This window comes from Barbatula barbatula (genome assembly GCF_947034865.1).
Source record: "Barbatula barbatula genome assembly, chromosome: 1".
Lineage (NCBI taxonomy): Eukaryota > Metazoa > Chordata > Actinopteri > Cypriniformes > Nemacheilidae > Barbatula > Barbatula barbatula.
The window spans coordinates 31,983,464-31,997,692 of NC_136766.1; the positions used below are offsets into that span (position 1 = coordinate 31,983,464).

The window sequence follows — 14,229 nt, forward strand, 5'->3', positions numbered from 1 at the left end:
TTCATCTATGTTTTAAGTGTGACGTACTGTAAGTCTCCAAATGGTTATACGGAACAAATACAACAATACAATCTAAAGACTTTATCTAGTCGTACCACAGCATTTTATAGATTCCTCCAAAACACTAACATCTCGTTCTTTTAATACAATTGATGCGCTTCAGTTTGTTGAGGGTCATTTATTGACTGTGAAAGGGCATCACTAGTTTAACTTTAAACATCCGACCACTTTTTACTTTAGAAACACGTCTCTACCCATAATGCACCGGCAGATTTTCACTTCTGAAGAAACTGCAAAATAAAATCTATTCCCAACTTGGGATCAGGTCAGATATTGATCCATCACTGTTATTAATAAGTCAAACGCAGCGCCGGTGCACAAAACAAAAAACATCTAAAAAAATCTCACAAAGTTGAGCTCTCGGTGGCAATACGCAGGTCCTCATATTGCACACCACTGTCTTCTCTACAGTAGACATTAAGCAATTATGATCAAAGCAAATCCATCGATTTATACTCCCAGAGTAACTAAGTAGATTATTTGCTTCTGGAGTTATAAAGAAAACGCTGACGTAAGATTCTTTGTGAAGATCGTAACATATTAAGCGTTTCAATCTCAAACAAACTTACTTTCTCCTGCACGTCTCGTGACATCCTAAAATGTGGTCACATTTGTACTGTGAGTACATGTGGCAGATTTTTACCACCGTAGCTAAGTAACCACAGAGGAGGACAAAGCACCAGCTTCAATGTTGTACTTAGTATATAAAAGAAAATTGCAAGGACAACACTTTAAAAATGAGCACAGTCGGGGCGATTCAAGCGTGAAATGCCTCTTGTCTTTCAAGTGCTTTAACAAGTACTGAGTCAGTGGATTTACGTGGCAACCTACGTCACCGAACCTCACTGACACAGGCAAGACAGCATGAATGAGGAACAGAGCAGGTTGCGTTCTTGCGTTTGAAAGCAGCTGGATGCTGAACAACCTGACTTATTTTAACTTCACTGTCTTACAGAAGGCTAAGACCTTCAACATTGTCTGAACAATCGAAACTGATTCATCGAAGTCAAAATAAAGAAAAGATACGTTTTTATTTGACTGATACATCGGCTTTTCATAAAGACATTCATAGGTTCGTAAGCATTCCCGTGTGTTGAGATAGTCATGGTTCATGAATTAAGTGCATGCTGGGAAGGGTGGGAATCACATGACCCAACGTGAATGGGATAAAGCTCAAGCCCAAAGATGCCGGCGACTGATGATCTAAGACCAGCTGTGCTTTTCCTTCAACCTCTCAAATGCTTTTCATTTCTGAAATGAAAATACAGCCTAAATATTATTTGAAAAGCTTACACTAAACAAAAAGGATAAATATTGACTTAGCCTTAGATTAAAATAAGATTAAGTTAAAGCACTAAAATCCTAACTAAATAAAAAAATAAGAAATAAAATAAATGTATCTTATACAGCATAAAAATAATTCATAATTATATAAAAATATGAATAAAAACACAATTTATACATTAAAAACAATAATAACTGACCTAGAGCTACAACTAGTTGAAACCATCAAAAGATAAGCAAAGCTGGTGTCATGTGAGCTGCTAATGCGAAATGTTGGGTAATAAACTGAGGCCATGAACAAATATAATTCTCCCTCTTTTAAAGAAATGTTCGGGGCTCTGATGCAGAAGCTTTCTGTTTTCTGCCCTGAACTTATATTTATACTCGACCCACCAATTTCCAAAGGTTAATTTTCAAAAGTATACATGCTGGATATGTGGCTTCAACAGTGTATACTCAGAAATGACTTCTAGAAATGGCCATTTAAGGCAGAAAAAGCGTCTGAGGGCTTCTGGATTATTATGGCCCATTTGCAAAGATTGAGTTTGGTCAAGGCCTCAGATGAAAACAGCACGACACCGTACAACAACATGAGAAACATGAACCACGTGCAAATGAGGAGAAATGCACAGGCACAAGCTTATGAGCATCCTAGCAAAAATGAGGATGACAGTGACTTAATAAGAAGAAAGAAATACCTGAACAAAATATCGACACGATCGCTCCCTTTTCTGCAGCTGAAAACCCGAATAAAATGACACGTCAATTTAAAATCAAACATACAATATGACATTTTTATAAAAGCACATCAGAAAGCTTCTAGGGTTGCAAAATACTACTTAAACCCTAAGAACAAGCCAAATTCACTTTCAACATACATTTTCATGATAATTTACGAATGTTTTTCTTTAGTCGAAAAGAAATGAAGGTTTTTGATGAAAACATTCCAGGATTGTTCTCATATAGTGGACTTCAATGGACTCCAAACGGTTGGAGGTCAAAATGACAGTTTCAGTGCAGCTTCAAAGGGCTTTGAACAATACCAGACAATGAATAAGGGTCTTATCTAGCGAAACAATCGGTCATAAAAAAAAAAGTATATGCTTTATAAACAAAAAAATGCTTGCCCTGCTCTGATCTGCAAAGTGCATTCACGACTTCATGTAATACGCAATTACGTTGAAAAGGTCACGCTTGACGAAAAAAATACATCTCGGATGACAACATGGGGTGAGTAAAATATCCTAAAAATGTGTGTTGAAAGTGAAGAATTTCTTTAATGGCTTTATGCAAAACTTGGAACCAAATATATTGGCGACCTATTACAATATTAAATGCTGACTTTAAGATTTCTTGTAACTGGGGACAGCACAATTCTAAGCACAACATTAACTTGCGACCAGTCATGCTGGTATATTCAGAAATAACTATTCCATTCCACACACGCAGCCTCACAGTCTTTTATATTTCAACAGAGAGTCTTTTTAATCTGGTCCAGGCCGCCTCGCAGGAATGGGGCTTCAGTTTGACGGGTTGTGATTGTAGTCATGATTGCGTGCTTGTGCATTAACGTGCGAACTCTTCTCGGTCACCGCAGGAGCAGAGAGCAGCGGGAGGCACGCTGACAAACGCCTGCGAGTGTGTGTACTCCATGAATTATTGAATCTGGGAGAGGAAGAGCGAGGGATAGGAACAGATAAAAATAAATAGCGGGCTGGTCCTTTGTCCTATCACTGGTGCTGACGGAATGCTAATGCGGGCTGACGGCGGCCATCTTTAGAATCACCTTTCCCAGTTGGCACCACACCTGCAGCTCAAGAGCATTACGTTTACTCTTTAGTGCCTCCTGTTAGCGCCTCTTCGGGATTCCTGATCTTTAAAATGTCTTGATCTTGTCTCAATCCTCTCCGTCTGTTGGCTGAGCCTGCTGTCACACTATCAAAGGAATCCATCACTCGTTTCGGTTGGCTGGCAGAGTGTGTCCTGAGCTAACCGTGATGGTGTCATTTGCAAGATGCCTGCAATTTCTTCGCTTGAAATCTGCTTTGATCGCCATTTATCAAGCTAGACCGGCTAATGCGCACATGCGTTCCCGGAGGGTGGAAACAAGTGTAAAGTTTCACAGAAGACACTTGGAAACATGTGTTTGTGTTATGCTGTTGGGCATCACCACTTCTAAAACCTGCTTGGCACTTTTCACAAATACAGTAAATACAGTACACTTCCAAATTCCTTCAAAAAGCTATAATTGTTTTTTAACTGCCGCCCTTCAACTTGCACTCAACACGCTGTATGGGCATTTTGGTTGACTACCTACTGTATATTTTTTTAACCTACCATGCCTTCTTTGACACCAGGAAGTCAATTATTTCTGAAGCAAACATTTTAAGACTCAGGGCACGTTTTTTTTCACCCAATTTGTGCCATTATATTGGCTAATGTGTCCAATGATAGGCACTAGAACTTGTGTCGATTTAAAAAACACAAAACAGCAGAAATCACTTCATCTCGCCCCCACTCCAGCTCTCCGAGAACTTCAGCAGACTTATCTGAAGTTTCTCACATTTCTCATGTAGACGGTAATTTTAGAGACCGCAGGAGCGGACGTGTGTAGAATGACATCTGCTGCGAACTGTCTGATTCAGGCCTTTGTTCTGTAGAGCATCTGATCCGACCCTCCACGTAAGATAGGAAAGACAAACTGCACACTGATCTGGAGGAAGCAGCGTCAAACAGACCTCTTTAACTCCACGCAAACTTTAATAACCGCTGTGATTATTCATGCTGTATAATGTACTCAGAGCCAGCGATAAAATCCTCGGCACGGCGAGAGAGTTTTGCTCGCGAAGATATTTTTAAACAGACGTCTGACTGTGAGTAGGCACACGGGGATCATTCATCCCGACGAAGACGGACATCATTAAAAAAACACCCACTGCTCACCTACACCCTGTTCTTCAAACAGAGGAACTTTCTCATTTACTCTGTATGTCGATTTTGTTTTTTTCTGAGAACAGTGTTGGGTTTTAATCCCAGACAGCACGACCACAGAGCTTTAGGTCTATAACAAACGGCACAGAAAATAAGAAAAGCTTTGATAAATCTGCAAACGCTAATGGTTGCGTTTTAGTTGTTATCGGTCAGTCAGTAACAATGTCATGTTTGCAAGGTACTAGGTTAATATAATGAAAGAAGAACATTGGATCAGAAGATCATTGTGTAAGATCATTGAGAAATTACTCTGTGGTTTTGGTTCAACGCAATGGAAGTCAATTGGGACCATTGTTGTTTGGTTACCAACGTTCTTCAAAATATCTTTTGCGTTCTGCAGAAAAATGAAAGTCATCCAGGTTTAGAATGTGTGAGGTAAGCAGTACCTTATTGAGGCTCCTGGCGGCGCTGTCCTTTCCACCAGGCGTTAGATTCCTGAGTTGGACGTCGAGCAGGTCAATGAGATGACCCATGGCCCTCACTGTGTAGGTGATGTCACCGGCGTGCATGCGGCCCTTAGTCTGTTCAGACAGCTCTCGAGAAATAATGGCAGCTGGCTCACCCGCTCGGATCTAAAACATGCAAAGTACACTATGATGACCACATCTACACACCCAAAGCCTATAGCTTTCAACAGTCCAAATTCAGTCCAGACCCTAATGCTCGCTGAACCATACTTCAGGTTCTTCCATTAAATTCCATGTATTGAACCGAATCAATCTAAAAGAATAGATTCATTTAAATGAGTTCGATTTTTGCAATGCTAAATGTAACGTTTGCATTTCGCATTGTAGTTTTAATAATTACGGCCGCCATTAGTGCTAGTGTTTACAGTACATTATTTTCAGTAAAAAATGACGTTGTGTTAATCCATTTTCGTTTAGTTTTTAAAATAACATTAGGAGCAATATTTTATTTGGTGTCAATTAACAAAAATGTTTTAATGGTTTTAGTAAACTAAAATAACCTTGACCGCCACACCTAAAAACGTGGGTGCGCAAGAACGATAACAATAAAGATAACTGTAACAATAACTACTATATATTATGTTCAAACCAACAGACAATAGGGTATATACTAAACATCAAAAACAGACAACAAAGGCACAAATTTGCAACAACAGATAATGACGTTTATACTAAGCTACCAAATAAGACAAAATTGGCAATAACGTCAACAACAAACAATAACGTTTATACTAAGTGACAAAGATTGGCAATAATGGCCACAACAGACAATAATGTTTATTCTAAGTCTTTTATTCTGTAAACTGCAATTTGATGAACTGTCAGTGTTTTATTGTCAGACGCCTTTAATAAAATCGTTCTGAAAGTGATCTCACCTATAATATACATCCGTATAGTTATCAATATATTATTAAATGTAGAATTATTTTCAAACTTTAAAGTAAAATTTAAAACCCGGTTCTAAACGGCCTTAACTCATAATAAAAAATCAACTAGTTGCTACTGGAAAAGCTACACTATTTCTGAGAAGTCAAACTTGTGGAAAACACAAGTCGCACGTTGGTTTCTCGAGTAAAGAATTTGTAAACAGGTTTAAAACAATCTAGGGGTGAGTAATAGGGTGACAGAATTTTAATTTTTGAGTGAACTATCCCTTTAAAAACTTGCAGGAACACCATCAACCGGCTCACAGACATCACACACTCTATCCATATGTCCGTATTATTCTTTAAACATATTTTCCGTCAGTCAGCAAAATCTGCACATCTGTTTCGTTGTTCATTGATATCTCGACATATTTTATACTCAAGAGCGGATTGGAACAGGATGTTCAACTACATTTTTCTTCAGAAGCCGGAGTCAAGCCTTTGGTCAGGAGTCCAGATAAAATCCCATTCTTTAGCAATATGTTTGCTTGCTGCTGGTTAGTTTCATGAAACGCTGAAATGTTAAAATATGAATCTAAATATTAAAACAGACCATTCAACCACTCCTCATAGAGTACATTGAGATTTACTGTAAGATCTATGTTCTTTAAGATCTATGTTGAATAGCCAAAGGAAATATTCATTTTCATGCATTACATTGCAGGTTAAAGTCGAGAGAGTGACTTTAAGACCGTGTGTATTGGCAAATCTGTCAAAGTGAAAATAAACTGCGTGGTGAGTTATTTGTTTTGCGACTCAAGTGCAACTCGAATCGAGTTCCTATCTCTGTTCTCCTCTCTCAGATTGACGTGTGTGTTTTTGTGTTGATGGTAGTAAACTTTATTTCTGTTCGCTGAATGAGTTACACGCTGGCATATATGATCTCTCACTCATCTCCCTCTGCTCCTCCGGATCCGTTTGTCTCTCTGTTCTTGTCGGGTTTGATGTCTGAAATGAAAGCGTGGCTGCAGAGAGACTGAGATCAGAGATGTTACTCTCTCATAAATGTGACTGATGATGATCATCAGATTTAAACCAGAACTGGAAGCGCGTCGCTGTGCCGAGATACAGAGCGCGCTGTTATACACAGCAGGTTAACAAGCGTAAAAAACTCCAGGGGTGGTGCGTTGCTAAAAAGTGCCGAGCGATAATTTGTCACACACTTTTGTTTTCCTATTAAGATGGGGAATTTCAATTGACTTATATTGTTGTTGCACTGAGCTAATGTTATTTTACGATGCTTGTAACTAGACTTTAAGAGATTATTTAGGGTTTAATAAATCTCACTTGGTGTGCGCGTGCGTTTGAGGTTCCATCTCACACAGTCCATTAACAAAGTAATGATTACCACGGCAACACACTGATGTGCACGTGTCTAAATTAGGGTCTGTGTGTGTGTGTGTGTTGTTCTTTAACCTTCTGGTTGATGATGTTGATCCACGTGGAGGTACAGTTGCTCAGATCGGGTCCCTGCAGGTCCCACAGTCCCTCGGGCCCCTGACAGGCGAACACAGCTGTTCCTGCACAGAGAAATGAGCCGTTACCACTTATCGCCGCATGTGGGGTGCAATAATACCGCATCGTGTTGTTTTAGAGGCATGTAAACACGCACACTCCTCGAGGTTACGTCCATATGACACGGAAGGCATTTAAACCTCTGAGATCATAAAGGAAGGTGTAATTATACAGTTGGATGACCGCAGTGGAGATAAAATTGACGCAGTTTGTATGTGGGAGAGCTCTTACCACAGACACATGCCGAAATGTCTGTGTGAAAAGGTTAAATAAAGCTCTTATCATCCTCTCTAATTAGAAGGAAAGAAAATGTCATATTCTTACACTCTGGCTCAGGTCAAGTCATGCACAAGCTCAACAATAAATACACAGTATATACACAAATATGGGTGTGAATACATTTACATTTAGTCATTTAGCAGACGCTTTTATCCAAAGCCCCTTACAAAGAGTTCGGGGAGCAATAAGCGATATGTCATACAAAGAGCAATAATACAATAGGTGCAAATACAAAGTTACTAGTTTGAATAAATGAATCGTGCGTACTAACTGAGTGTAGCAAAAACACTGTATTCTAAAGTCCACGCATTGAAGAATAATACTATTTAATACAGACATATTTATTTACTAACACTACAAAATCAGACACAGCGTTTTAGATAAATGCTTTAACACAATTTTATCATATTTTAATTATTTACATAGAATAAAGTAAAACATAGAATACCATTTGCGGGAGGGACATGTCCACACCACTTTTTGGAAGACATTTAGCTTGCGGAAGGTGTGTATTATTTAGGGGCCATTAACAATAAAAACGCTTTCTCCCGTTGCTCGTACTTGTCATCTATATTTGCAGAAGACAGAGAGTGGCGACTTCAGGAACGCGGGCAGTATAAAAATGCCTGCATCATCGGCGCTCGTGGCGCTTGCTTGTGCATCCAGTGTCCAAACACAAAAAACGCATAAACCAATGACCGAGTAACATTTTAGTCATCGGAATAAACTGTATTGCACCGACCGCAAAGGTCTTTGCACATATAGACAGAATATTTCGCATTTGGTGCTCGTTTGAACGATGTCTCTGAATGCAAAAAACGCAGAAAATCGAAAGCTGGAGTCGAAAAGCGGAGTAGCCATATATATGTGATAAAAATTCCCAAAGAGTTCTCCCAGAAACAATTGATCAAACTATTGTTCTTGTCATCTCCGTCCCCACCACTTTTCAAAACAAAGTTACGACACTTTAGAATTCACAAACATTTTGTACTAGATGGTATTGTTTCATTATTTTCTCAATACGAAGTCTACTGTGAAAGTCTACGCAAGTTAGTATTTTAACGCAAAATGGTTTTGAGCCACTCATATTTATCTTTCGCTGTTGCGTCAGTAGCACTAGTTGTGTAATCAGATTGTTCTATTGTATTCATAGCGCTGTGTGTGTTACATTTTTCATGGAATGTATATTCGCAATGCTAACTGTAAAAAATGTCTGTAAGATTATTAAGGGTGTAACGATACAAAAATGCCACGGTTCGGTTCGTACGGCGGTTTTGGAACCACGGTTCGGTTCGATGTGAGTGCAGGGTTCATGACATGGCACAAGCAATGCTGAAGAACACTAGAATCGTTTTAACTTAATAAAAACAATTTAACTCGTTTAATTGAACTTTATTGACTTTAGTTTATATATTTTTTAGAGCAGTAAGCCTCAGTAAACAAAAATGTAATAAATAACACTAATGTACACTTAAACTTGTCAGAAGCATTTCAATAAAATGAACATGTATAAATGCAGTCTGCTTCCCGAACAGAAGATTGAAATGTGTCCGGAGGGTTTGCAATTTCAATTTGTTATGGGAATGCCATCCTGCCAACAATTCTTAACCGCCGAGTGTGATCGATCACTCCCAAGTCATGTGACATGCACTAAAAACGCAGCTCTTATAACTTGTTATATCTTTATGTCAAAGAAGAAAATAATTTAAGTGGTAAAGGGACTGGATGTGCGGCCAATGTAGTACAATAATGCAGATTCCCTTCACATTTTTAATGACATTAATAATAATAAAGATCTTCAAGAAACTTATTTTTGTTTTACGTGCTCTTTCTCGTCCATGTAGGCTAGTTTGAGAAAAAGCCATTACGCTTCATCTCATCCTTTGAAGGATCACGTAATGCAGGACAGAGTGATTGACAGCATGACGCGATAATTTCCCCTCGCATGCAGTTTAAACATAACATGATGTCTAACTTTAAAATGATTTGTTTCTCTGACTCTGAAGGTTAGGATGAGATGAGGAGTGCAGGAGTGATTGACATATACGATTATATGTCTATACAATTGCATGTTATGGGTGGGGGTCCGCGGTACGCCATGGGAGTTTCGCGGTTCGTATCAAGGGATGTCTATCGCAGATCATTCGGTTCGGTTCGAATATCTTTACACCCCCAAAGATTATAATCGGTTTCTATGCAGAAAGATGTCCGAATTGATGACGAACACATGAAACTGAATACTTTTCAGGAAATGGACGGGCATCGGAATACCTGTCATTTCATAGTAAGGTTCGTGTTTACATCACTAATTTGAGACTATGGGACATTTAGCATGAAAGAGTAATTGGTCAAAATAAGTTTGTGTTAAATTCATGGATTTTCTTACAGGGTCTCGGAACTATAAAAATACTAACTGTTTGAAGAATGCTGTTGTACTCGTATATACTAAAATGGTGACCAGATTTCTCAGAGGAAGAAATAAATCTTTTACATAACAGTGACATTAACTGTATAGGAACTAATGCAGACCACATGAAGTACTACTACCACTCAACCAACAATAAATATATTTTAGGAAATATAATGTATGGTACATATAATGTTTTTTTATATAGTAACTCTTAAAATAAGGCTGAAATTGGGCCATCTGGTCTCCTTGACACAGCATACCTGTTGCACAAGGCCACTGCATTTATATTTAGTACAACGGCGTTCTTACACCATAACACTTTATTTTACAATGACTTCATCCAATCAGAATTAAAAGCAGAACTATCTGTTTTATAAGTGTTAATAAACTACTTTCCCCTTGTTTAAATGTTCTCGTCCCCGACTTCACAGAGATTGTGACTAAGATCGACAGCCAGAAAACTAATCCACCAACTGCAGCACCAGTCTGGAGCTTTGAAAACTTCATGAGCAAACAACTCATCAGGAACAACTGCCAATCACCCCTAAAGCATGGAAACGGAAGAAACCAGAACGAAAGAGGTGAAAATAGCAAAGACGAGTGAAAGAGAAAATACACAGAGAGAGAGACTGGAATAGAGAGACAGGGTGACAGAGAGGTCCACACTTGTTATTTTTATTCGCAGTGAAAATCTCTCTTCTGCTACAAAATTGGGGGCCTGAAATGAGAAAACGAACAAAAAATAATAAATATAACAAATCTAACTGTAGTGAGGTAGGCGGGACGAGAGCCGGGTATATTCTCGTATCACGGAGGAGATCGGGAGCATAAGAGGATGAGCGACCGGACCTTCAGTGAGAGAGGACCGGGCCTGGCTTTTAGTTATGGTTTGTGTGTGTCTCCGGCTGTCTATTTACGTTGATAGTTATTAAATAAAGATTAAATGTTCGCCGGTTCCCGCCTCCCTCCTTCGTTTTATGGATCTTGTTACAGTGGTGCCAAAACCCAGAAGGAAGGAGGCGGGAACCGGCGAACATTTAAACATCTTTATTTAATAACTACAAACGTAAATAGACAGCCGGCAGCCCCGTCACGGGCGACTGCCGGCGACACACACAAACCATAACTAAAAGCCAGGCCCGATCCTCTCTCACTAACGGTCCGGCCTCGAATCCCGGCTCTCGTCCCGCCTACCTCACTACACTAACGTTTGTCAAGAAAAATGTGAGTGGTGCTCATCTGTTTAAAGCCCAAAGCCCAATGCTAATGAGATATAAAAGCCCTCCCTCACAGTGTACATGAGGTGTTAAACACACAAGGATGTCTTACCGATAGTTCCAGGTGGGCACGGTTGCTTAGCGTCAGCCCCCTGATGTGTTTTTGGCCAGGTGAGGCCGGAGTCACTGATGGGGCTGCAGTACTCCACAGCAATGTTGGGCAGGACGGACGAGGGGTCAGAGCGAGAGGTGGCCTCAGGAAGAGCATCCCCTGCGGATGGCCGCTCTGTCGCAGGACTGCGCGTGATCGCTGCCATTGTGGCGGGTGATTTGGTGGTGGTGGTGGTTGTTGTCGTGGTGGAGGTGGTCATCATGGTAACGGTGACGGGGCGAGTGGTGGTCCGCGTTGTTGTGGTATCCATTAAGACATTTCCAGAAGAAGATGATTCTGAAATCAAGAACAAATTACAGTGAAAATACACAGATAAGAACACACTAACACACAGATGTCAGGAGCAGAGGATTCTGGGATCGATATAATATAAGATTTTTATATCATATTAATTTACTCTAATGGTGACAAAAAGGAAGCGTTTGTAAACAATATACATCCATACACATACACTAGTGCACTTAAATGTATGAAGTGCTTAAAAGGTACAGTACACTCACAAGGCCTCAATGATGTGTCATACACCGCAAGTAAAACAAGCAAACATAACTACACCATTTACTTTACACTTGTAAAAAAAATTGAATTAACGAAATGTTCTGTCCTGTAACGTCAACCCTGACCGGCAATTATTTTCATTCCATTTAGATTTTATGCCAAAGATTTGATAATTGACTCAGAAATAATCAATAAGAAATAATCATGTACGAAAATGCTTACAAGCTCTCCATTTCCTATCTTTGGGCAGTAATAGACCAATTTGAACTTTTAGTTAAACAGCACTTTGCAACTATTTTCTGCAAATTTTCATAGAATGGAGCTTTTCAAAAATAATGAAGGGAACATAATCTACATAATCCCTTTGTAAAAGCGATTTCAGCACATTTAGTGTCTGGTAAAGCTGGACTGTGGGTGAGTAGTGAATCAGACGCAGGTGCCTTCTGTAAGAGAGAGGTGAATATATGGGCTGGTTTGCGTGTGCGGTCCTTCTGACCCAATCGGTGTCTCCATTATTACAACCCGCCGCCAGCCAACCGCAAACCAACAAACACACACATAAACACGCTCATCTCGTGGCTCCATAATAAGCAGCTGCACCATCTGAATCAATGTTACCCACAAGCCCACAGGTCTGAGCTTTCCTGCATCATTAAACCCAAATGCACAGAGATCGTCAGCATCGTCAAGCACTGTGGGCTAAAACGCTTAGTCGCACATCTCGCAACACACACATACACAGCTGTTCTCTCTTTTCAGTAGGGAGAAACACACTGTCTTTTTCCTCTGGGTGATGGAGGGAAAGAGAACAGGAATGGGAAGTTTAGAGAGAAGCAGGGAAACATGTTTACTGGCACAAGCATGCACACAGACAGTGTAGACTGAGAGACAGAATGTGTAGACAGACAGACTGCATACATACAGACAAACAGACAGACAGACTGCATACATACTAGACAGACTGTGTACAGACAGGATAGATAGACAGTGTGGACAGACAGACAGACAGACTGTGTACATGGACAGACAGACAGACTGTGCAGACAGACTGTGTAGTCAGAAAGACAGTTAGATAGGGAAGAAAGACAGACAGATTGTGTAGACAGACATTTTTGACAGACAGAGAGACAGACAGTGTAGACAGAAAGATAGATAGACAGCATAGACGGATGGACTGTGTAGACAGACAGAAAGACTGTGTTGATATACAGACAGACAGACATTGTAGACAGACAGTCAGAAAGATTGACCGTGTAGACGGACAGACAGATAGTAAAGAAAGACAGACAGACAGTGTAGACAGACGGACAGATTGATAGTAAAGAAAGACAGACAGGGAGACTGTAGACATAAAGACAGACTTTGTAGACATACAGACAGACAGACAGTGTAGACAGACAGATTGATGGTATAGAAACACATACAGACTGTGGAGACAGACAGAGACCGTGTAGACTGCAGAGAGACAGTGTATGCTGATGGACAGACAGCAGTCAGACAGCATAGAAAGACACATAGATGGTGTTGAAACACAGACAGACTGTGGAGACAGACAGACAGTGTAGACTGCAGAGAGACAGTGTATACTGATGGACAGACAGCAGTCAGACAGCATAGAAAGACACATAGATGGTGTTGAAACACAGATAGACTGTGGAGACAGACAGACAGACCGTGTAGACTGCAGAGAGACAGTGTATGCTGATGGACAGACAGCAGTCAGACAGCATAGAAAGACACATAGATGGTGTTGAAACACAGATAGACTGTGGAGACAGACAGACAGACCGTGTAGACTGCAGAGAGACAGTGTATACTGATGGACAGACAGCAGCCAGACAGCATAGAAAGACACATAGATGGTGTTGAAACACAGACAGACTGTGGAGACAGACAGACAGACAGACAGTGTAGACTGCAGAGAGACAGTGTATACTGATGGACAGACAGCAGTCAGACAGCATAGAAAGACACATAGATGGTGTTGAAACACAGACAGACTGTGGAGACAGACAGACAGACAGACAGTGTAGACTGCAGAGAGACAGTGTATACTGATGGACAGACAGCAGTCAGACAGCATAGAAAGACACATAGATGGTGTTGAAACACAGATAGACTGTGGAGACAGACAGACAGACCGTGTAGACTGCAGAGAGACAGTGTATACTGATGGACAGACAGCAGCCAGACAGCATAGAAAGACACATAGATGGTGTTGAAACACAGACAGACTGTGGAGACAGACAGACAGACAGACAGTGTAGACTGCAGAGAGACAGTGTATACTGATGGACAGACAGCAGTCAGACAGCATAGAAAGACACATAGATGGTGTTGAAACACAGATAGACTGTGGAGACAGACAGACAGACCGTGTAGACTGCAGAGAGACAGTGTATGCTGATGG

General features: G+C 40.3%; 1 protein-coding gene across 8 annotated transcripts in view; it reads right to left on the minus strand.

The window, feature by feature from the left end:
* The window catches only part of LOC306894502 (adhesion G protein-coupled receptor L3), a 189,593-nt gene that overhangs the window by 44,202 nt on the left and 131,162 nt on the right, over positions 1–14,229 (minus strand). For 5 of the 8 annotated variants that reach the window (XM_079457120.1, XM_079457121.1, XM_079457118.1 and 2 more), the window contains exons 6-9: positions 11,262–11,597; positions 7,145–7,248; positions 4,722–4,907; positions 2,043–2,081 (exon numbers count right to left, since the gene is read on the minus strand). In XM_079457120.1, coding sequence (XP_079313246.1) covers positions 2,043–2,081; positions 4,722–4,907; positions 7,145–7,248; positions 11,262–11,597 — 665 coding nt within the window. The remainder of the gene's footprint in view (positions 1–2,042; positions 2,082–4,721; positions 4,908–7,144; positions 7,249–11,261; positions 11,598–14,229) is intronic. The other 3 variants (XM_079457124.1, XM_079457123.1, XM_079457122.1) reach the window with 1 other exon arrangement.